Source organism: Exophiala xenobiotica, assembly GCF_000835505.1.
Source record: "Exophiala xenobiotica strain CBS 118157 unplaced genomic scaffold supercont1.1, whole genome shotgun sequence".
Lineage (NCBI taxonomy): Eukaryota > Fungi > Ascomycota > Eurotiomycetes > Chaetothyriales > Herpotrichiellaceae > Exophiala > Exophiala xenobiotica.
The window spans coordinates 1,745,137-1,765,422 of NW_013562494.1; the positions used below are offsets into that span (position 1 = coordinate 1,745,137).

At 52.4% G+C, this 20,286-nt stretch overlaps 10 protein-coding genes across 11 annotated transcripts; 6 read left to right on the forward strand and 4 right to left on the reverse strand.

Moving 5' to 3' along the window:
• The first annotated feature begins 174 nt into the window (after positions 1–174).
• On the forward strand, positions 175–3,674 carry PV05_00682 (uncharacterized protein). The gene has a single exon (XM_013465597.1). It carries the CDS (start codon positions 359–361, stop codon positions 3,554–3,556), a length of 3,198 nt encoding a protein of 1,065 aa, XP_013321051.1. The 5' UTR covers positions 175–358; the 3' UTR covers positions 3,557–3,674.
• PV05_00683 (uncharacterized protein) lies at positions 2,680–4,941 on the reverse strand. Its single transcript, XM_013465598.1, has one exon. It carries the CDS (start codon positions 4,912–4,914, stop codon positions 3,718–3,720), a length of 1,197 nt encoding a protein of 398 aa, XP_013321052.1. The 5' UTR covers positions 4,915–4,941; the 3' UTR covers positions 2,680–3,717.
• A 193-nt stretch (positions 4,942–5,134) lies between these two features.
• Positions 5,135–6,979, forward strand: PV05_00684 (uncharacterized protein). The gene has a single exon (XM_013465599.1). The coding sequence runs from the start codon at positions 5,191–5,193 to the stop codon at positions 6,820–6,822; it is 1,632 nt and encodes a 543-aa protein (XP_013321053.1). The 5' UTR covers positions 5,135–5,190; the 3' UTR covers positions 6,823–6,979.
• A 452-nt stretch (positions 6,980–7,431) lies between these two features.
• Positions 7,432–8,790, forward strand: PV05_00685 (uncharacterized protein). Its single transcript, XM_013465600.1, has 3 exons — positions 7,432–7,664; positions 7,772–8,114; positions 8,322–8,790. Exons 1-3 carry the CDS (start codon positions 7,595–7,597, stop codon positions 8,722–8,724), a joined length of 816 nt encoding a protein of 271 aa, XP_013321054.1. The 5' UTR covers positions 7,432–7,594; the 3' UTR covers positions 8,725–8,790.
• PV05_00686 lies at positions 8,787–13,049 on the reverse strand. Of its 2 annotated transcripts, XM_013465602.1 has the most exons (4): positions 12,694–13,049; positions 12,601–12,646; positions 10,586–12,553; positions 8,787–10,499 (listed from the first exon to the last, which is right to left on the reverse strand). In XM_013465602.1, exons 1-3 carry the CDS (start codon positions 12,878–12,880, stop codon positions 11,755–11,757), a joined length of 1,032 nt encoding a protein of 343 aa, XP_013321056.1. In that variant the 5' UTR covers positions 12,881–13,049; the 3' UTR covers positions 8,787–10,499; positions 10,586–11,754. The 2 variants fall into 2 exon arrangements, with proteins under 2 accessions (XP_013321056.1, XP_013321055.1); XM_013465601.1 differs by having other exon boundaries at positions 10,586–12,646.
• Positions 11,109–11,459, forward strand: PV05_00687 (uncharacterized protein; the record flags this gene model as incomplete). Its single annotated transcript, XM_013465603.1, has 3 exons — positions 11,109–11,231; positions 11,285–11,340; positions 11,396–11,459. The coding sequence occupies 3 exons, from the start codon at positions 11,109–11,111 to the stop codon at positions 11,457–11,459; spliced, it is 243 nt and encodes an 80-aa protein (XP_013321057.1).
• Positions 13,050–13,195: 146 nt separating the features above from the next.
• On the reverse strand, positions 13,196–14,109 carry PV05_00688 (transcription initiation factor IIA subunit 2). The gene is made up of 3 exons (XM_013465604.1): positions 13,944–14,109; positions 13,686–13,833; positions 13,196–13,634 (listed from the first exon to the last, which is right to left on the reverse strand). Exons 1-3 carry the CDS (start codon positions 13,985–13,987, stop codon positions 13,488–13,490), a joined length of 339 nt encoding a protein of 112 aa, XP_013321058.1. The 5' UTR covers positions 13,988–14,109; the 3' UTR covers positions 13,196–13,487.
• A 247-nt stretch (positions 14,110–14,356) lies between these two features.
• On the forward strand, positions 14,357–14,683 carry PV05_00689 (uncharacterized protein; the record flags this gene model as incomplete). The annotated part of the gene is made up of 1 exon (XM_013465605.1): positions 14,357–14,683. One exon carries the CDS (start codon positions 14,357–14,359, stop codon positions 14,681–14,683), a length of 327 nt encoding a protein of 108 aa, XP_013321059.1.
• A 61-nt stretch (positions 14,684–14,744) lies between these two features.
• On the reverse strand, positions 14,745–15,909 carry PV05_00690 (uncharacterized protein). Its single transcript, XM_013465606.1, has 2 exons — positions 15,324–15,909; positions 14,745–15,276 (listed from the first exon to the last, which is right to left on the reverse strand). The coding sequence occupies exons 1-2, from the start codon at positions 15,692–15,694 to the stop codon at positions 14,847–14,849; spliced, it is 801 nt and encodes a 266-aa protein (XP_013321060.1). The 5' UTR covers positions 15,695–15,909; the 3' UTR covers positions 14,745–14,846.
• A 915-nt stretch (positions 15,910–16,824) lies between these two features.
• Positions 16,825–19,026, forward strand: PV05_00691 (uncharacterized protein). Its single transcript, XM_013465607.1, has 2 exons — positions 16,825–17,687; positions 17,736–19,026. The coding sequence occupies exons 1-2, from the start codon at positions 17,134–17,136 to the stop codon at positions 18,943–18,945; spliced, it is 1,764 nt and encodes a 587-aa protein (XP_013321061.1). The 5' UTR covers positions 16,825–17,133; the 3' UTR covers positions 18,946–19,026.
• Positions 19,027–20,286: the final 1,260 nt, after the last annotated feature.

The following is a 20,286-nucleotide window of genomic DNA, read 5'->3' on the forward strand; positions in this document are numbered from 1 at the left end:
GCCCACGATCATCCACTGTGCCACCGCATACCGTACCAGAGTGACTGGGGAACCTCGGTCCAGACAGTCTTGGCAGGTCTAACTTGATATGGTATAATCGTGGCACCGGTGGCTTGGATGTTGGCAGGATACATGGGGCCATCATTTCGCCATAGATCAGCACTTTATTGATATCAAAAACACAAATCCTACGAGCACGCCCCACGGCTGGCAATTCAACAAAGCCCTGGCCGAGGAGGCGCGCAACCAAGTATGCGCAGAGAACCCTAGTCGAGACCCATGGACGGCCCAACCAATCCATACAGCACACGTTATGCGTGTCGGACAAGTAGGCCCTTGAATTGAGACACTAGCTGGGATGGAATCGTTCAAAGAGTTCGTCGCCAATCAAGTGGCTGTCGAAGCAGCAGAGTCTGATTGCGAGAAGACTGGACCGTCAGCAGGCAATGGCGTCAATCAGGCGGACTTTGAAGATGACTCGAATCCGTCTCGAACGGTTGGTATCCACGAGTCTTCCCCCGAGGTCAAGATCAACTCTGAGGGATCAGAATTTCCGGAGGAAGTTGTACCGCAGATGTATCCTCTCCTGTCAAACAACCCTCCAGAATCACCCCCACTGGCGCCAGGAAAACGAGATGAAGAGGATGACGATGAAGAACTTAACCTCTCCAAGTCCTTGAATAGGACCGCAAGTCCATCTCCGGTCACCTTGAAACGTAACAAAGGAGCTAAAGTTGGCAAGGTTGGGGAGGAAGGCGTTATCAGAATGCACAAATTTACACTGCATGAAACGGCGAATTATTATTACATTGTTGGCTCAGACCTGTTGGATTCGGCTTTTCGCATCCTGAAGATCGACCGGACGTCTGAACTCGGCGAGCTGAGCATTACTGAAGATGACATCGTCTACACGAAGAAGGAGACGCAGCAAATCCTCAATGCGATCGATGAGGGCAATCGAGCAACAGGCGGACTCAAGATCAAAACTAGTTTCTGGGGCTTGCTCGGCTTCATCCGTTTTACGGCTCACTACTATATGATCTATGTGACGAAGCGAAGTCAGGTCGCTATGATTGGTGGCCATTACATCTACCAAATCGACAAGACAGATATGATGCCTTTAGTGACAGGGGCCTCGACAAGACTCAAGACGGACAGGCATCTCGAAGAGGCTCGATTCATCGGCATTTTGGGAAATCTAGACCTCACCAGGTCTTTCTACTTCAGCTATTCATATGATGTTACCAGGACCTTACAACATAACATCATGCGTGAACGCCAGGCACTCTACGATGGCCTTGCTGAGCCGTTGAAATGGGATCACAACGACATGTTCGTCTGGAACCATCACCTACTCGAACCGGCCAAACAAGCTCTAAAGAACCCGTTCGACTGGTGTGTATCGATAGTACATGGCTATGTCGACCAGAGCGCTTTGTCCATCTATTGGGGAAGGGTGGTGTATGTGACCATCATCGCCCGTCGCTCACGGTTCTTTGCCGGGGCACGCTTCTTGAAACGCGGCGCAAACGACCTGGGATATGTGGCCAACGATGTTGAAACAGAGCAAATTGTTTCGGAAATGCTGACCACTTCTTTCCATGCTCCTGGTCCGGTGTTGTTCGCGAACAACAAATACACTTCATATGTCCAGCATAGAGGTAGCATACCTTTGCACTGGACACAGGACAGCACCGGTGTTTCACCCAAACCAGATATACATCTCAGCGTGGTGGACCCATTCTTCAGCGCAGCAGCTTTGCACTTTGACAATCTCTTCAAACGATATGGCACACCTATATACGTCCTCAACCTGGTCAAGGCCCGAGAACGAACTCCGCGAGAGTCCAAGCTACTAAAAGAGTATACCCTGGCAATCAACTACCTCAATCAGTTCCTCCCTAAGGACAAGCAGATTCTCTACCACGCTTGGGATATGAGCCGAGCCTCCAAAAGCCGCGACGGAGACGTCATTGCTAGCCTCGAAGCAATAGCGGAAGACATCTTGCCCAAAACCGGCTTCTTCCAGAACGGCGACGACGAGAAAACCGGCCTCAAACTCCAAAGCGGTGTCGCTCGCACCAATTGCATCGACTGCCTTGACCGCACGAATGCCGCACAATTTGTCATAGCTAAGAAAGCTCTGGGCTACCAGCTTGAAGCTCTGGGTGTGATGGAAGGCACATCCGTCCAGTATGACTCGGACGCGATCAATCTGTTCACACACATGTGGCACGATCACGGCGACACGATAGCCGTGCAATACGGCGGCTCTCACCTCGTCAACACCATGGCGACATATCGCAAGATCAATCAGTGGACGAGCCATTCTCGTGACATGGTCGAAAGCTTCAAGCGATACTACAACAACTCCTTCATGGACGCCCAACGACAAGAAGCGTACAACCTCTTTCTGGGCAACTACGTCTTCGCTCAGGACAAGCCGATGCTCTGGGACCTGACGACAGACTACTATCTTCACCACTCGGATCCACGATCCATGTTTGGAAAGCGCAGGCCTAGCTATCGTCAGTGGTATACGTCAGAATATCTTCGCTCGCCGTCCATGCCCCCTTCGATCTGGCCGAGAGAACTGCGCGATCGACCAGTCGAATACTTTGACGACTATTGGGTGGAATACTACCGGCCACTCGCCATTTCGTCTTTCAAAAAGCTCTTCTCATTCAAAATGCATTCAAATCTGCGATACATTCCGATCAGCTCGACAGCGTCGGGCAAATACGACTTCTCGCCGTTCAAAGTACGCACAGCCAACGAAAGCGATGGCGAGGGTCATGGCAAACATACAGCACGCAAGGGCGTCAAGATCGTCGCACCGTCAGATGACGCGGCGTCCACGGTGGGGACAGATTCCATTGCATCCACTGTACCTCATTCAGCCCTCGAGCCAACCCCGGCGCCCAAACCCAATACTCTTGGACCGTGGCTCGACGCACAGCAACAATTACACAACACTCTCCAACGACGGCAGTACACGGGCATCATCAAAGAGCCGTCCTTCGAAGTCCAGTCTCCATCCGTACCGAAGATCCCTAAACTCCCCACTGCGACGACAAGCGACCTGACAAACAGCTCGCTTCTCCAGCCGACGAAAGCCGAACTCGCATTGCAATCGTTCGCGTCTCTCGTCACGAGATCGCTCGATCCACAGGCCCGCCAAGCAGGCGAGTACCAACGCTACGTGACACACCCGTCGAATATTCCGCTCGTCGTGTCTTCGGACATCGACTACTCTTCTGCGCCGCTCGAGTTCTTGGAGTATCTGTCGAAAACAACCTCGGACCCAGCTGAGCATACGGTCTTGCGCCACTACGACGACGAGCGCGGCGCCGTGAGTTTGACCATGGACGAACGCGCCGAGGCCAGTCTCGACGAATACACCGAGTATCTTGCCAGCGGAGCCGTGGAAAATCCGTTGACGGTTCTGCATGAAGATGGCGAGAAGAAGAGGTACAAGGCGTACAGAAAGTGGTTGAAGGGGAAGAGCCTGTTCAAGCAGAGGCCTGTCGTTGGCGATGATGTAGACGCTCTGTGAATGATGCGGGTTTGCGTTTTGTGGCGGTATGATACCCTGATAGAATCGACTTTTCCTTGCTGCATCGCGCGTTGTTGGTGTATTTGCAGCGTTCGATGCGAAATGATATGCTCGGCACGGAAGGGAATCTCGTTCTTGCGTCTTCATCGCATTGTCCTTATTCAGTCAAAAAGCTCTGTCAAGGCCGCCTCCTCTTGTTCCAAGCGCTCCGTGACATCCTTCCACTCCTTCTTGTCTACCACATCCCTTAACATGCTCACCGAGCTTTTCAGCCTCTTCATCACCTCGTCCGCGCCCGTTTTCATCTTGGAATCACTTTCAAGTTCATCGGAGCAGTTACACCAACAGCCCACCAGGCCCCTCAGAATCTCCGGGTACCATCTCTCCTTCACCCTCGGCGCCCCAACCCGGATCACACTTCCCACCACATCCAGCACAGCGAATACCATCTCCGGCGCAACCAGGATAAATGGATCCATCAACCCGGTCCTAAGCATCGGGAGGAGCCCCTGTAAATGTCGTACACTGGATAGTCCCATGCGCTCGAACACCGGTGGTATCTGAGTGAGCAGGAACGTTGTCAGGCCGACCGATATCGTGGATGAAAATGATCCCGCCGACGACAGGTGTTCGATCGACGCCACGATGCCGTGCCGATATAGCGCCGTCAGTAAGCTGTCTCTTTTCTTGCTGTCAGCTCCATTAGATTGATCGGTGGGGTACCAAGCATCCACGATGGCGAGGTAAGCAGGATACAATGTCCGGAATAGCGCTAGACTCTCCTCCTCGGGCGTCAATGTCGGTAGCAAGTTGAAATTCGCTTTGAGCGCGTCGACAAACACGTCCCCCAAGCCTGTGCGTTTGAGCATGTCGCTTTGCACGGCGCTCAATAGTTCGCAGAGGAGCCGAAGAAGCTTGCATCCCGAAGCTTTGTACCGCGTGTCGGAGTCGTCGATCATATTCAGGATCGGCGGGATCAGGAGGTGGAAATGTGCTTCGATCGTTAGCTTGCGCTTGTGCTCTGGTAGAGCGGAGTAGGCGGTTAAGATGTATTTGAGCAGCGGCACGGTGAATGGTGTTTTCCATGGGGTTTGAGCCTGATCCTCGTCAAAAGATGCGTAGCTTGGACCGAAAGATGGTGGGCCGGGGACGAGATTCTTCCGACCTGTGGAGGTCAGGCTGGGGTGTTTTGTGCTGGTGAAGAGCGGTTTGATGATTTGTGTGAGTAGGTCGAGGAGGGTGGTGGGTAGATTGTCGACGGTGGCAGATGAGATCAAGTCTTTTGCTTGGTTTTGGAGGGCAGATATTGAGTCGGACTCTGTGGACGACAGAATCGTAAGGATCTCTTCTTTCTCCATCGTGATACACACCCTGGTACAGACAGGTCTCGTGGGTGAAGCCTCGAATAGGCGTGGAATCAAATGGGATGTACAGACACGTGACGGAGTATCGGGCGGAGGATTGATGACATAATACGGAGACCGGGACTTATCCGCACGTCCTATCACGTGATTACGTCAGCCACTTGGGTGCCACTCGGCCTCAAGTTGTGTACATCTCGACATATCCAAACACCATCCTCCCCTCGTCTCTTACCCTTGTGAAATGGAATCTTAGCCTGCGAAACCTGAAAAATGGATGACAACGAGTTCATGCCTCTCGCTACCCGTCACCTCCCGGACGATGCCTCTCTCCCAAGTCCCATCCAGCCCCATCTCGACACCCTGTTCGCCGAATTCGCTCGAACTCGTCCAAGAATCTCACCGCCGCCCTCTCCATCGCTCCGTTCTCCCCGTCACAATCGGGTCAAGTCCGTCGACAAGCCTTCTGCAGACCTCGATCTTCGAGCACTCGACTATGTCACCGAGTATGACTCGCACCTTATGTGCCCCATTTGCCATGTTCCCTTCGTTGAACCCGTCGTCCTGGAATGCGACCATACCTTTTGCAACTCCTGTCTGAAGGAATATCGAGAAGGCGCAAGCGCTGGAGTGCGCTCACAGTGTCCATCATGTCGCACTTTTCTGCTGTCCGCACCCCGCAAAGCGTCACGACTGATTGTCAACATGTGCAATGAGATCAGAGTACGTTGTCCGAATGACGATTGCGAAGAGATAGTCACACGAGCATGTATTGAGCGCCATGCCACGAAAGAATGCGAACATGAGCGACTGAGATGTCCGGATGCTGAATGCGGGCAGCTGGTCAAGAGAAAGAACTATGTACCCAACCAGTGCATACATACCTCACACATAGAATGTGATTGCGGGGCTGTGATCGAACTCGGCCGAGGAGAGTGGCTCAAGCATAAAGATGAGGATTGTCCAAATACGGGCGTGATATGCAGAGAGTGCGGACAACGAATTCCAGCTCGGGACTATCTGGACGTAAACAAGGCTCACATCTGCGACTCCGAAGAGCAGAACACCTGTCCTGGCACGCGATACGGTTGCACGGATGAAGTCCGGCCTGATGAGGTGAGCGAGCATGTCAAGTCGTGCCCCATGGCTCGACTGGCTCCGTTCCTCCAGAGACAATCGAAACTGCTGCAATCCCTGCAGGAGCAGCTGACCATGGTCAAAGTCCGGAATGAAGTGCTTGAGACCGGTTTTGACAAGCTTAACGACATCGTCAATGACCGAGTCCTCCCCTGTCTCAATCAGTCTGACCACTCGCCTGTTGGCGAAGCCTCGGATATTGAAGAGATTGAAAGGGACCACATTCCTTCGGCAGCATCTCAGCGCGACCTTCTCATGCCGGCACATCTTCGAGACATGACGCCATCACCTGATCCAGATGCGGCTTCCATCTCACAAACCCAACAACATCTGCTCTCGCTTCACGAGTCTTTGCGTGTTAATGTGTCCAACCTCGAGCAGGGAATTGCTGCACTTCACAACAACATATCCGACCTGGATGCACGTACATCAATGCAGATAATGAACGAGACTTTGCGGATCAAAGAAGACCTTGCACATACCAATGCTGCGCTGTTCAGCACCAGGGCACAAGTCCAGTGGCTCTTGAACCGAGAGAGAATAGGCCAACAGCAGCAAGCTATGCGTGGTCGAGCACCCTCGGCTCAACCTCGACCACCAAATCCAGTCCAATCAACAAGAAGTTCGATATCGGAAGGCAACGAGGTCTCCAATCTAGGCACGAGTCTGGAAAGTCATGCATCATCGTCGAGCGCTGCACCCAGTCCGAATTTCAGACCTCAAATCAGGCGGCTTAGCGGAGGCAGTCAGGAAAGAGTCAAGCTATAAAGTTGGATCTTGATTGGAAGTGCAGAGGTTGAGTCGATCATCTATGGTCTATAATTTAGTGCTACGCTGGGTATACTCAAAGTCAGGCATGAAACGGCTGATTTGGTGTAGACATAGAGTCATCTCACATTCCTCGTGCAATTTGTATCCTGTCATCTCTAGCATTCTACGGCCAAGGTTCAACTTAGTACTGCTGGGCAGCTGAGAACGGTCGAAAGCGACTCTCCTTATCAAAGCTAGCCTTGTGCGTCTCGCTTATCTCGCATGGACTTGCTGTATCCGATCTCTGATGGGCGGCCCTGACTACGGGGTTGCCCGCTTTTTCAGCTCTTTGGCATGCGAGTCGTATTGTGGACAGAATCAAGTAGTCGACCACGAGCAGTCTGGTGCACGATCGCACCCTACAGGCCCGCCGGATGAGCGAAGATAAGCGTCCAAGATGTGCCGCCGTTGACTAATTTGACACCTCCGACTGGACTGACATGGCTGGCCTCCATGCATTTGACTCGAGTGTGATGTTCACGTATTCGGGCCCAGAAGAGGTAGGTATGGATGGAATAGGTAAGAGAGCTCATCCTAGATTCGGGCTTGCGCCTAGATTGATATAACGTCGCCCTGTATGTGTTGACCGGCATCTCGAGCCATCTGTCCACCCATACCTTGGGCAGCTTGCAATCTCTCCTCCAATTTAGATCCGCACTCGACGGACAACCTGCGAAGTCATTCCAAGGGTCTCCTTCTACCAACTCTAAACAAAGCAAGGCGCGCTGAGATGGGCCGCTCACGCAGCCTCGAGTATCCCAAGACCGCGATCAACAAGGTCAACCGGTATAATGTTCGAGGTGAGACTTGTCCTGTCTTGCATTACCGCTCACGATCCTTGTGAACCGGCCTTGAAAACCAGCATTGAGCTAACCGCGGCTAACTCGACTCCTCTCCCCGGAATTAGAAACATACGACCTTGAAGCCATCCACCGCATCATCAACGAAAGCACATATGTCAACGTTTCGTTCAACACTCCCGACGCGAGCAACCCGTTCCCCGTCACTCTGCCCATGATTGGCGTTGCCGCGAGCTTCGAGCACCCTTCTTCGTCCCTGGGCGAGCCTCTCGACATCTACGTGCACGGCTACGTGAGCGCCCGAATGATGAACCTATCCCGCACAACCACCACCGACGAGGGCGTCGAGCACGAAGGTCTTCCCGTGACCATCTCGGCCACGAAAGTCGACGGCCTCGTTCTCTCGCTCACGCCGTACACGCACGACATCAATTACCGCTCCGCCACACTGTGAGTATCCACACAATTCTATTCTGGCTTTCCCACCTGGCCCCCCCCCCCGCCTAAATCCCCCGGACTCGTTGCATGTCTTCTCCGTTCCTGGGCCTGTCCATATTCCCCCAGCCGGTCGGCATGCTATCCCACATCGCGAAAACAACCCCCCTTTATGTCTGCAGTGGTTGTGCTAACGAAAAACGCAATGTTTGTCAAAACCAGCTACGGCTACGCCACGCTCGTGACCGACGCCTCCGAGAAACTCTGGGCCATGGAAGCCGTGACAAATTCCGTCGTATCTGACCGATGGCGACACACACGCGTCCCGCCCGTGCCGGCCGAGATGTCGTCCACCTCGATCCTCAAGGTCAAAGTCGTCGGCGGGAGCGGCAAGATCCGAGTCGGCGGCCCACGCGACGAGAAGAAAGACACTGACCGTCCCGAACTGCTCGACAGCATCTGGACCGGCGTGGTTCCGGTCTATGAACATTTCGCCGAGCCTATCCCGCATAGGACGAACAGAATACAAAACGTGCCCGACCATGTGGCGCGATACGCCAAGGACATGACGGACCGAAATGAGCGGTATGCGAGGGAGGTCATTGAGGATACGAGCCAGGACTGAACTTCTACTACTAGTAGTGACTACCCTAGAGTACGGACCTAGGTAGTAAACAGATCCCACCATGCTCAGGTGTTGCCTGTGTTGTACTATCGGCGGGACTCCAAGTTGTCAAGCCTGTTTTCACTACCTCCAAGCCCAGATATTGCATTGGCATGCCGCATCAGTGATAACGCTTCAATCGACTTTGTGAATTCACAAGGAAAAAGGGCCTTCTTGTCGACATGTCCAGTCTGTCTCGATGATCTACGGGAGTTGGTTCGCCTCGCAGAAAATGACTACTGTATACTCCTTACTCGTAGGCAGAAAGGCTGCGCTCGAGTTCGCAACCAATCAGATCTAGCCGACGGTGTGGGAGCATGCAGGGATAAAATACTGCCTAACACGGTAGTTAATACTTCTTGATTAGACAATAATTTGGAGTTTCGTCAACCAACATCGAAAAGTTTGCCAAAACCGTCGGCGAGATCTGATTGGTTGCAAACGTGTACTGTAGAGATGATCTCTTCCTTTCCAATGCAGAGCTTCGGCGTTTTGCCTATTGTCACCGTGCAGCACGAATGTGACCGTGGAGAAGTCCCCGTTGGATCGGCCCGGACGAGCTGTATAGGGCAGAGGTTCCTGACCACGGCGTACGAGATGCAAATGAGGCCGAAGCCAGCGACGATGCCACTCAGGCGGACCAAACAATGCAAGACCAAACCGAGCCTCCTTCGAGCCAACAGGATTCCTCCAAGTAGGAGATCAAGGTCATGAAATGAAATAGGGCCTCATCCGCTTCTGGACCAAGCGAGCCCCGGACTACGGCTCCATGTTGCGAACCATCAATTGTCTGTGGAGACGGCTCACTCGTCGAAGACATGGCCTGCCTTGCTCCGTTTGCTGACGGCAAGGCTGAAGAGGTCAGGTAATCCGTTGCGGAGGCTTTTCTGTAGCGTTTTCTCTCGCTTCTCGACCTGCCAACGACCAGCTGCAGCGCATTGGCGACAATCTGGGACGTCCAAGAGATCCCTGGCTGTGCGTGGTATAAAATTATGGTCTTGCTGGCTGGGAGTCTTGACTGAGGATCGCTCGCAGTGAAGTAGACTGTCGGCGAAGGGGTTGAGTCTGCATTGCATTGGCTGTAGATCGGGGGTTTCCCATTCTGAGCAAGATGCAGTCTCATCGTCGTCATTTGCTGCCAGGCGAAGAGATAGCCACATCCGCTGGACATTTCCACAGGCGATTTGATGCTCGGAGAAGATATCCAGCCCAATAATGTGGGTGTGTCTCTCTGCACATATTTGTATCGAGAGATGAGTCTCTTACGGCTGCGCCCCTCCCTTCTCCCTTCCTCAAGTATTTCCTACGGGCCTGCGATGATCAGCGAAGCAAGGGGGGCCGGTCTGCATAGCCAGGTCCCCCAGTGGAGCAAATCTTCTCGATCGCCGGACATGTCAAAGCATTCGAATCTCCCTGCCGTGTAACCACCCCTCGGAACTTTTTAGATTGGCCTCTCTCAACGGCCCGTCCGTCCGGTTCGCCAGAGGTCGAGGGCGCCCATTGTTTGACTCATAACGTGTATGCGGTGGACAATGCCACCGCTTTTACTCTTTTTCCGCCACGGGTTTACCCGAGGAATGGGGGACACGGACACATGCCTTGTCACAGATCGTCCAAGTTTCAGAGACAGAGAGAGAGGGTCGTGCCCCGTCGTGCGTCGTGATTCCAATGACCATGAATGATGTCTTCATGGTCAAGGCACCACCTTTTCCTTGCGTAGGGGAAGATCACTCGTCCTATGGATAGGTCAGCTTCGTGATGCACATCCACATCCACATCCACTTGGGAGGATTTAAAGGACAGGACAAAGAACATCACCCACCGCAACATGGCATGTCTATGTCTGTCTCGTGGCATGGACCGGGGACAAGACAATGGGGGAGAGCTGTGGCTGCGCAATTTGGATTCTCTCTTTTCGACATCCAAAGAGTCTGCTTGCTTGTCGTCGACGTCCTCCGGCCAACTTTTTTTTGGCATCCTACTAGTCCTTCTTTTCTTGTGAAGTTCTTCTTCTCTTCCTCTCCATAGGCAACCCGAGGTGATCGCTTGGTCGCGACAATGGGAGTGTTATAACTCCCCTCGCCGTCGCATCTCTCTCCTCGTCTTTCCTTTCCTTCCTTCCCCTCGTTTCTCCTCGTCTGGCTCGGCGCGGTTGAAGCCTTTGGACTTCTTTTCACTCATTTGTCACTCCTTTGTACACTTCCTGTTACTCTCACAAGTCATTCAACAGATCTCAGACCTTTTCCTTCAACAAACACTCCAAACAGCAAACAGACTCGATTGTCCGCCTGTGTATAAGACTCACACCCTCGAAAGCCAATATCACTCGAGAACCAGATCCAACCATGACCGTATTCGCCAATATGAAGGCAAGCGTTGTCGAGAAATTCCGAGCCGCGCGAGAGTGGTTCAAAGCCAAATTGACCAAAGAGACCACAACAACTCCAGAGACCAGAGGTGTGACAATTGTATGTTGATATCCCAATGTATCCAGGATAGAGATGACTGATATATCTCAAAGAGTCAGCCTACCAACTTTCGCAGACAGGAAATCCACTTCGAAATCGATCATGAAGGGTAAGATATCCTGAATTCTGTCAGACCAAAAAGCGTCGCTGACTGCCCACTCTAGCAACGCTGTGATGGTCGAAGGCCCAGCTGACGAGCAACGTGATCCGCCACCACATGCCATGTGATGAGCAGCTGGCAGTCTCTCAAGCCTGATCATGCTTGTCAAACCAAATGATCGATAGCTCAACTGTGCTCCGAGTGGTTTCAACAGATACATTACAGCGATACATGAGTCCTGCTCAAGTGGGATCACGCCTTGAACAACTTGGACAGTGACCAGAACCTCCTACATTCTTGGAGCGATTTTGCTGCGGTGCTTTGGAGAATTGGCGAACTGGACGAATATGCTGGATACTGGGGGGGGGGCTTTTTTGGCTGTAAATAAGGAAGAGCATACAACTTGGTTTGGTGGCGAAGCCATCAAATAATGAACATTGGAATTTCCTCGAGCCTCGATTTCTTCTCCTGCTCCTTGTCCAGCTTACGTTTGAGAAAGCTCCCGTTTGCTTTTGGCGTTGGTCGATGTCTGCGTATACCAGAGTCATTCCTACTAGGCGCGGTCGTTTTCGTTTCGTGGTCATTTTGGGCTTCAGATGAGACAGAGCGAACGCGAAGTGGCTCTGATCTCCTGTCGGCAAGAACATCCGGTCTTCGTGCTGAAGTCAAGCTGCTATTTGTTTTCCCGGTAGACGATATAGCATCAGCAAACGAGTGGCCTTTCACGCGCGCAGAGCTCGTGCCTGAGGTCGTGGGGGCGACTCTGGTCAAGTCATCGTGTCCCAGATCTCTCCCAGAAGAGTCACTGCTACTAGGCCTGATGAAGCCCATCCCAGCCTTTGTGTTGCTTGCCATTCTCTCCAACCCAAGCAAAGAGGTCTTTTCTTGGTTGCCACCAGCCATCAGAGGAGCAAGGCTGGTTCCCGACCATAAATCAGGCACCTTGTCTTCCTCTTCCTCTTCCATTGATGCGAGTCCTAGACTTTGCAGGGTATCCTTCTGCTTCAGTTGCAGAGCATCGGACTTCAATCTTTGTTTGGCCTGTCTTGACATCGGCGACTTCGGCTCTGGCAGAGCTTTGGGTGGTGCTTCCCGTGCCTGCTTGACAAGTCTCTTGTACTCGGCAAGATGCAGATGTGCTGTGTAAGTCTGCGCAACCGTGTAGAACTCGTCTTCAACCATGATGTAGATATCGTCCGCGTCATAGCCTTCATGCATTAACCTAGTCGCGGTGTTAGCCGTGCTCTTTACCACTTGCGCCAGACTAACTCGGTGGAGGGTGGCGCTCGAGTTGGCGACGAGGACGGTGTTCTCACTGCTTCATGTTAGCTTGCCGTCCATGCAGGCTGCACGGCGACTCACAGTTGGTGGTTCTCCTCGATGTGGCGTTGGATCGGCGGCCCCTATCAGGCGGGTCATGCTCGTCGTGCGGTTCCTCACTTCGAGCTGGGGAAGCTGGCTTCTTAACATCCGGGCGCGACGCTTGAAGCGTTCGTTGCCGCTTGGGTGGTGGCGCATGGTCGATTGTCCATGGTAACGTGCGAGCCATTGCGGTTTAGACGTAGAGGTAGCGTGTCGATATGACGCTTATTTCCAAGCTCAAGGTGGATTGGCGCGACTTGGATAGTGTTCTCGAAGCAGCTCATGCATATCTGAACGCTTAAGCACAGGAAGGCAGCAGTCAGATTGCTACCGAAGTCAGGTTCGCAAGATTCAATGATCAAACAAAGGGAGAGCAGTTACTGCTCTAAGATTTGGCGCCGTAAGGCCGCGCTCTGGCATACCCCACCTGCCCAAGAAGCACCGTTGTGGCGACACTGGGTATGGGCTCTCACCCGTGGCGTATACAAGGAGAAGAAACGAATACTAAGCATGGATCTCTCTATATTTGTCATGAAATCTGGTGTATTTTCCACAGCCTGCCTGCGAGATCTTTTCGCAATATGCCAGTTCTTGGGTATCATAGGGCCAGCACACTTCGTGCCCGCGTGTATCAATAACAAAACCACCAGCGCCGGTGCAAACCCATTCCAATTTCGTCAAGTTGCGACTGAAGGTCCACATATAGCCATATGGTCAATGTCGCCGCCTGTCGCCGCTCAAATCCAACACCAAGCGTTGACGATTCTCACCCATCTCTGATAGCCACAAAACTACTACGGCTCCCCGGGCTTCTTGGAGTTGCAGCTCACAATCTTAACTTTGTCCGCATGGAATTCTTGACCGCCATCGCTCTTGAACTTTACGTTCTTGACCAGGAATGTCCAAACATCGTCGCAAAATCGGTATGTTTCCAGATGTCCCTGCAAGGATCTTAGTATTTCCTGACTGACGCAAGAAAGCGCCAGGCCCACCTTGAATGTGAGTCTTGACTTGACCTTCTCGGCAAGCGTTTCGGCTATAGAGCGATCGAAATTGGCGAGAATCTTCATTGCCAGCTGAGGTTCGATTCGGCCATCGTTTATCAGGTCATCGATCGTGTCAATAAGCGCCTCGCCAATACTGTACCAAACGGTCAACAGTCCGCTTCACATTAGAGACACTGGAGACAGGAGAAAACGAAGGACAAGTTTAGGCGCAAACAGCCTCGCAAAATCTCCAGGTTGACCTACCTGCTGCCTCTGTAGAGTTCGTAGTACTGTTGCGCCGCGGCCATTCTCGTCGTCTCTGCTTTGCTCGTCCCAGTATGCGACGAGTAGGGATGTTGGTGCGACTGAGTAGAATGAGAGATCGCAAGAAATGGCTTTGAAGAGTGAATATGTATGTAGTCAGGTCTTTGGGGATGGATCAGGTTGAGTCAAGCCGCAGGCAGTGCCTGCAATTCTATAGGCCGGAACGTTCTTGCCCGATACCAACTGCTGATTGGCGGAGTGAATGTCTCCCACGCAATGAGCACAAGACCCAAAATACGGTTACGTAGGTCCAGCTATTCGTTCATAAAGCTGGGGATGGCAGAGAGTCCTGCTTTCGTTCGGGACGCTCCAGACGTTATCCATAGTGTTATTACAGACCATAGACAGCCACCATGCCACTCCTACGCGCAATGATACCTCGGCAAGCCTTCTCCTCCCACTTGAAGGGCGTATCAAGCATGCAACGGTGGACATCTTCCACTACATCAACAAAAGCTCCCAGTAGTGAACCTTCCGAGAAATCCGACTCGACAAAGAGAAAGGAGGCGATCGAGAAGATGAAGAAAGCTCATCAGAGCATGGCGCAAGCCGATGAAGATATGCGCAACATAATGGAGGGGCTAGCAGGTGACGGAGGATCAGCTGCTGCCGAACTAGAAGACGGGAAGCCAGTCGCCATGAAACGTGGTGTCCGAGAGAATATGTTCCGATATATCTAAGACGGAACACATACGGTCAAGAAATGGCACGAAGATCTGGACAATACGAATAGAGACCTGAGCTCAACCAACAAGAATGCCATTCCGGGGTATCATACTGTGCCAGGCCACGGCCAACAAGTACAGGAAACACGCGATTCGACAAAAAGACGCTTCCTGGGATTCAGATGCTCCCTTTACTGTACAGTTTGTTCACATCGCCAACGAGATCTTTCACCGAACTGCCTCCAGGACAGTCGTACCACTCTCCGCCGTCTCGAATACACCGTACCTCGCCTGCAAGTCTGACGGTGCAACTCCTTGTGACATTGTTCTCGGCACTCCTCTGGATACTCGACCGGAGCAAGCCGATACCTTCGCCTTCGTCGCTGATACAAGTATTGAGCTTTGCAAAGTCAATTCCATGTTCCATGGCACAGCTCTCGACCAGGTCTCGTTTTGGAATATCGGGGTAGTCGGACATCATGCAGTTCGTGAAGCCGAGCCAGATCTTCACATCTTGATAGACTTTGGCTGCGCAGAGGAGGATGATGTTGCCCAAACATTCGCCAGGACCGTGTTTGCAGGAGACAGCGTCGGAGTCGGGGTCGATACTGAAGGCCGGTGAGCTAGGGCTATACAAATCAATAGCAAAGATTACCTTCCGATAAACGACATGGTGAAGTTAACTTTGTCGCTTACTTCCACCATTGTTGGTAGTATCAGTTTTTGTAGGCAATCCCGAGCATCGGGACATTTGGACATGACATGTATCTCTAACGGCACCTTTTCCCTTTCTTCAAGCACATCCATTCGCGAAAATGGTTTCCCGGGTTCGTAGCGATGATTGCAGACAAAAGCAGTCCGAAAGAGTGCGAACAGTGCTAGTAATGTCAAGATAGCGGGCAGAATGCGTTTGATCCATCGTTCTCGTGGAGGATGGCTCGCTCTGCGCGACTGCTCGTATGGAAGTGCAGTTGGGTCTGAGAAAGGTAGCTTCTCATCAGGCGAAGAAGCGTATCGAAGAGTCATTCTGACGGATGTCGACAAGCCGAGGACTAGAGGGCAGAGTTGAACCTGTAGAGAGGATTGTTTCGAACAACCATCTGTGACGCAAACAGAACGCAGGCAAATGACCTTGGCGTGTTTGCACACTCAGGAAATAGGCTTGCCTCGGCTGCTTGGGTCAGTGCCTACCGTATCTAACCTGTAGGTACCTAGGTAGGTACGAATATAAAGGTCAAAATTTAATGTGACTCTTAGAAGTTATTTACATGGATAGGCTTCGGAGATCTACCGAAATGGAAAAAAGAGACGCTGTTTGTAGGGACTGCAATATGGATGGCATTGGTGCAAGTACAAAGTACCTAGGCAACCGAGGTCTTCTACGGTCTTACGGGTAAATCGTGTAATATGGCCGTAGGGTGTCATTCGACGACAAGCAGCAGTTGGACACCGCTTGAACAGGAAGCCCACGACTGTGGTAGCCCGCCCATGACTGCCTCGGCTGCTTAAAGGTCACTACTCGTAGGAGGCCTTGTTCACCTGTCTCAGCTGAAAAGCATTGTCCAGCACAAGTATTGTAGTACCAGTAAGAACCCCCTTGGCCCTTCCAGGCCTTCGACTTCCATTCCCAAGCAGGCTCTACTTGAAATAATGAGACCCGATCATTATTTCGGTTTGTCCTGTGTCCCGGATCCCGAATTTATGTACCTTGCGCCACCATCTTGCTGGGCATCTCCGCTCCCCATTACTATGGAACTCCGTAGGGCCCGCACTTTCCGTTATCGCAGCAAGACCTCGCAGCAGACAACGGGTCCTTGAGTTGAAGTCTGGCAGCGCTTTGCATGTCCAACCGTCGCTCTTGGACTCGCCTATTCTTCTCCGAAGCGGCTTCCTAGCCTGATATGCCCTTGTAGCCATGTGGCAGGTAGACCCTCTATCTGCAACCTATGACTCTTTCGGTGAAGGGTAGATTCGAGCCGCATATTCCCCAGAACCAGAGGCCGTCGTATTCGTGACTTTGAGTTAGAGCCGTGTTCATTGGTGCGATGGTCTGTGCGATGCCGGAAGGACCAGCAACAACACCTGAACCTGGACCGATTGAGGCTGACTACACTATCCTCTATTTTCTTCCCCTTCTCTCAGCGTCACATCCGTCTCCAAGGTCACATTTGAATCACCAAATATTGATATTCTTCAATCCCGTGCCTTCTGCAATTGGCGGTTGGGCTACCGCTGTACTTGGACACCTTGAAACTCATTACACAAGAACACAGCTCTGCAACAGCTTCTTCCTCCCCGAAACTCGCGAGGTGTTTCAACGTCTCTCCTCACCTGTACTCCGTACCCGTGGTCGAAACGTTTTTGGATTTCCCCAATGCTGACCTGGTTGCCTTGCACGTGAGTAGCCTTTCCAACTTCACACCACTCAGCCTTTGTGAATTCGACACTGCTAGGAGCAGCGCAAAATGTCGGAGATGGCATCAGCCCAATCGGCCAGCAATGGAAGTCCGCCGCCCGATGATTCAGAAGCTGGAATTGAGACTTTTCTGCAGCCACTGCATATCGACGATAACGTCGTCCATAACCTAGCCTATCAATTCTGCAGAGTTTACGAAGAGCTAGCGCTACATTCTGAAGAACAGTTCCTCCCAACACCAGTAACGAACCTGCCTTCAGGCCACGAGACGGGTCAGTTCCTTGCTATTGATGTCGGCGGCACCAATCTTCGGGTTGCCTTTATCGAGCTGCTGGGCGATGCGGACGAGCACCCCTCCACAGCCATTGGCGCTGAGCGGTCACGTGAGACAATCAGAAATGCTCAGCGTCCGCGAGTACGACGGACGCTGGAAAAGGCCTGGCCTATTGGTGAGCATTTGAAGATGGACAAGACTGAGGATCTGTTTTCCTGGATTGGTGACTGTATAGCCGAGGTCGTTGGTGACCGGCTCAGCTCTGATATGGGCAAAGTGCCTGTTCCTGAAGAGCTCCCAATGGGTATCACCTTCAGTTTCCCCATGATGTAGGTCTCCCTGCAGTACCCGAATTTCAGGTGATTAAACGGTCACAGGCAAGAGAAACTCGATTCCGCGACGCTGATGCCAATGGGGAAAGGCTTCACCATTACCTCAGACCTCGATCTTGGTTCAACTTTACTGCAAGGCTACGCTCGGCACACACGACAACAGCAATCCAATGATTCATCTCCACGAGCGAAAAGAAGGAAACTCGGCCCGCTACCTCGATTGAGAATTGCAGCCATCACCAACGATACCATAGCTACTCTTGCGTCGCTAGCGTACAGTGTCAAGTCATTGCCGAATTCTCGAGTGGTTGCAGGTGTAATTGTCGGCACTGGCGTCAACGCCACCATACCTATGAAATTCCCTAGCCTGGGCGAGTCCAAAGTTGCGCCCATCCGAACAAACAAACCCCAAGCGACAGAAACAGTGGTAAATACCGAAATCACAATCGCTGGAGCATGCGGACCCCTGCAGTCCATCACTACGGACTGGGATCGTCAACTAGATGCCGCCTGTGCACGACCTGGTTTCCAACCTCTCGAATACATGACTGGCGGAAGGTATATAGGAGAGCTTGTGCGCATCATATTCCACGATTACATGACAAAGGCACACAAACCGCCGGTGCCGTCCACATCACTTCCTGCTACGATTGTGCATCCATACAGCTTCACCACCACCTTTGTCAGTGCGGTGGTCGCACGAGCACGATCCAATTCAGAGTTGGCGGGGGAGTTGAAACGTAGAATTCCACCTCCGGAGTCATCGAACTGGGGTTGGTCGCCACATTCGGCAGGAGCACTCCGCAAGATCGCACATCTCGTTCAGGTTCGTTCCGCCGGCCTCATTGCAGCATCTACCGTGGGCCTTCTAGCCACGGTCGGCGAGATCGCCTTGTCCGAGCCTGGCAGTTCTGCTTCACCTGCCGATGCAGTTTTCACCACGGACAGCAAGCCACCATCTCCCAAACAAGGTCATCTAGCTCTCCCTTCGCGAGATGTGCGAGACGGACTCTCACCTGCTCCGGGTGCGACAGCTTGGAGATCAGGACCAGAGGAATTGGTCATTGCTTACACCGGAGGAATTATTCAGCACTATCCAAACTTCAAAGAACAATGTCAGAGATTCATTGATCGACTGGTAATGCGAGCAGGACCCCAAGACGGTGGCAAGAGTGTCTTTTTGCGGGAAGCTCGTGATGGGGGCATCATCGGCGCAGGGGTTTTGGCGGGACAGCAAGCGGCGGAGCAAGCCTGATCGGACTATTACTTAGCATTCCAGGAGAGGCTGGCGCAATTATAGCTCAATGGCATTATTGTGCATCGGTTCATATCCACGTTCACACCGGGGTTTGCTGTCTATGCGTCCGGACCAGCTCACCCAGCTGCACTCGTAGAAGTCCTCAGAATTACTAGCAAAACTCGGGAATGCTAGTGTTCACGACAAAGCACCTCCAACCGAGAGAGCTCAGCCTCCAGCATTTGACACGGGTAGCAATTCGGAAGAACGTTTCTCTGTCCAAAGAACATGATTTGTGTTATGACGAAAAGACTTCAGGATGATTGGTAGACACGAAGCGACCAAAGCAGCAAAAGGGCCGTGTGGCTTGAAAATTTCAATAAGGATGGCTTACGGGGCCCCGCACCGCGAGCGACGCAGCAGGCGAAACAGGAGGGCATCGAGTAGATCCGTAAGGAGTAAATTCCAGCGCGACAGTGTCAGAGCCACCAGAGCCTACGGAGTACCTAGCCTAGGCCTGAGAAATGGCATTGGAAAGCGGGGGAAATGGATGAAAGCCTTTCCTTGGGACAGTTCAGTACGAGTCCTCCGTTCTCTGAAGGGACGAAGCGGCGCGGCGAACCATCTCGGTCCGATATAACAAAGCAGATCATGATCATAACTGAACATGGAAGCACAGCAGATGACCGTCGAGCCGTGATGCTCTCAACGTCCATGGAGCTTGATAGGAACTCATGCCTGACATGCAGGGGAGAAAAGACGATCACGACGATTCAATTCGTTGCCCGAGAATTGGGAACAGGCCGCCTCGGACCTTCGGCAGAGCTTTGGCCAGAAACAACGTGGTATTTGCGTTGTAGGGCAGCTCCCGTGTCGCCCGTGTCCCATGACATCGAGACGTGGCCATGAATGTGTCGTTGGCCTGGTTGGCAAAAGAATGTGTGACCTTGCATCATGCTCTGTGACTGTCGCACACTGCAACCTGTCCGAGCTCACAGCATGATGGAACCGATCCACAGCGTAGAGAGAGAATAGAACATTAGCAGTGATGAGGGTTGATTTGGCTAAATGGAGCGCGAACCGTTGGATCGTTCTGGCACAATTGCTATTAGGCAAAGTGAAACCACTTCTACACGGTACGAGGCCGAAAAAGGACGCCTGTCCGAGTACTTCGTAGCAAAGTCCACTTGGATGAGAACGGTGGCGCAAGAACAAAGGGAAGCGAGGCACTTGAGAGGCTGGCTGAATTCCGTCCTCCCCAGGCGATGCCATGTTCGATCGAATTCCTGGCCGGGAGCGATGGTCACGCCCATCATGCCATTTCCTCCCTGTTGGTTACGGAGGGTTCGTCTGGACTCT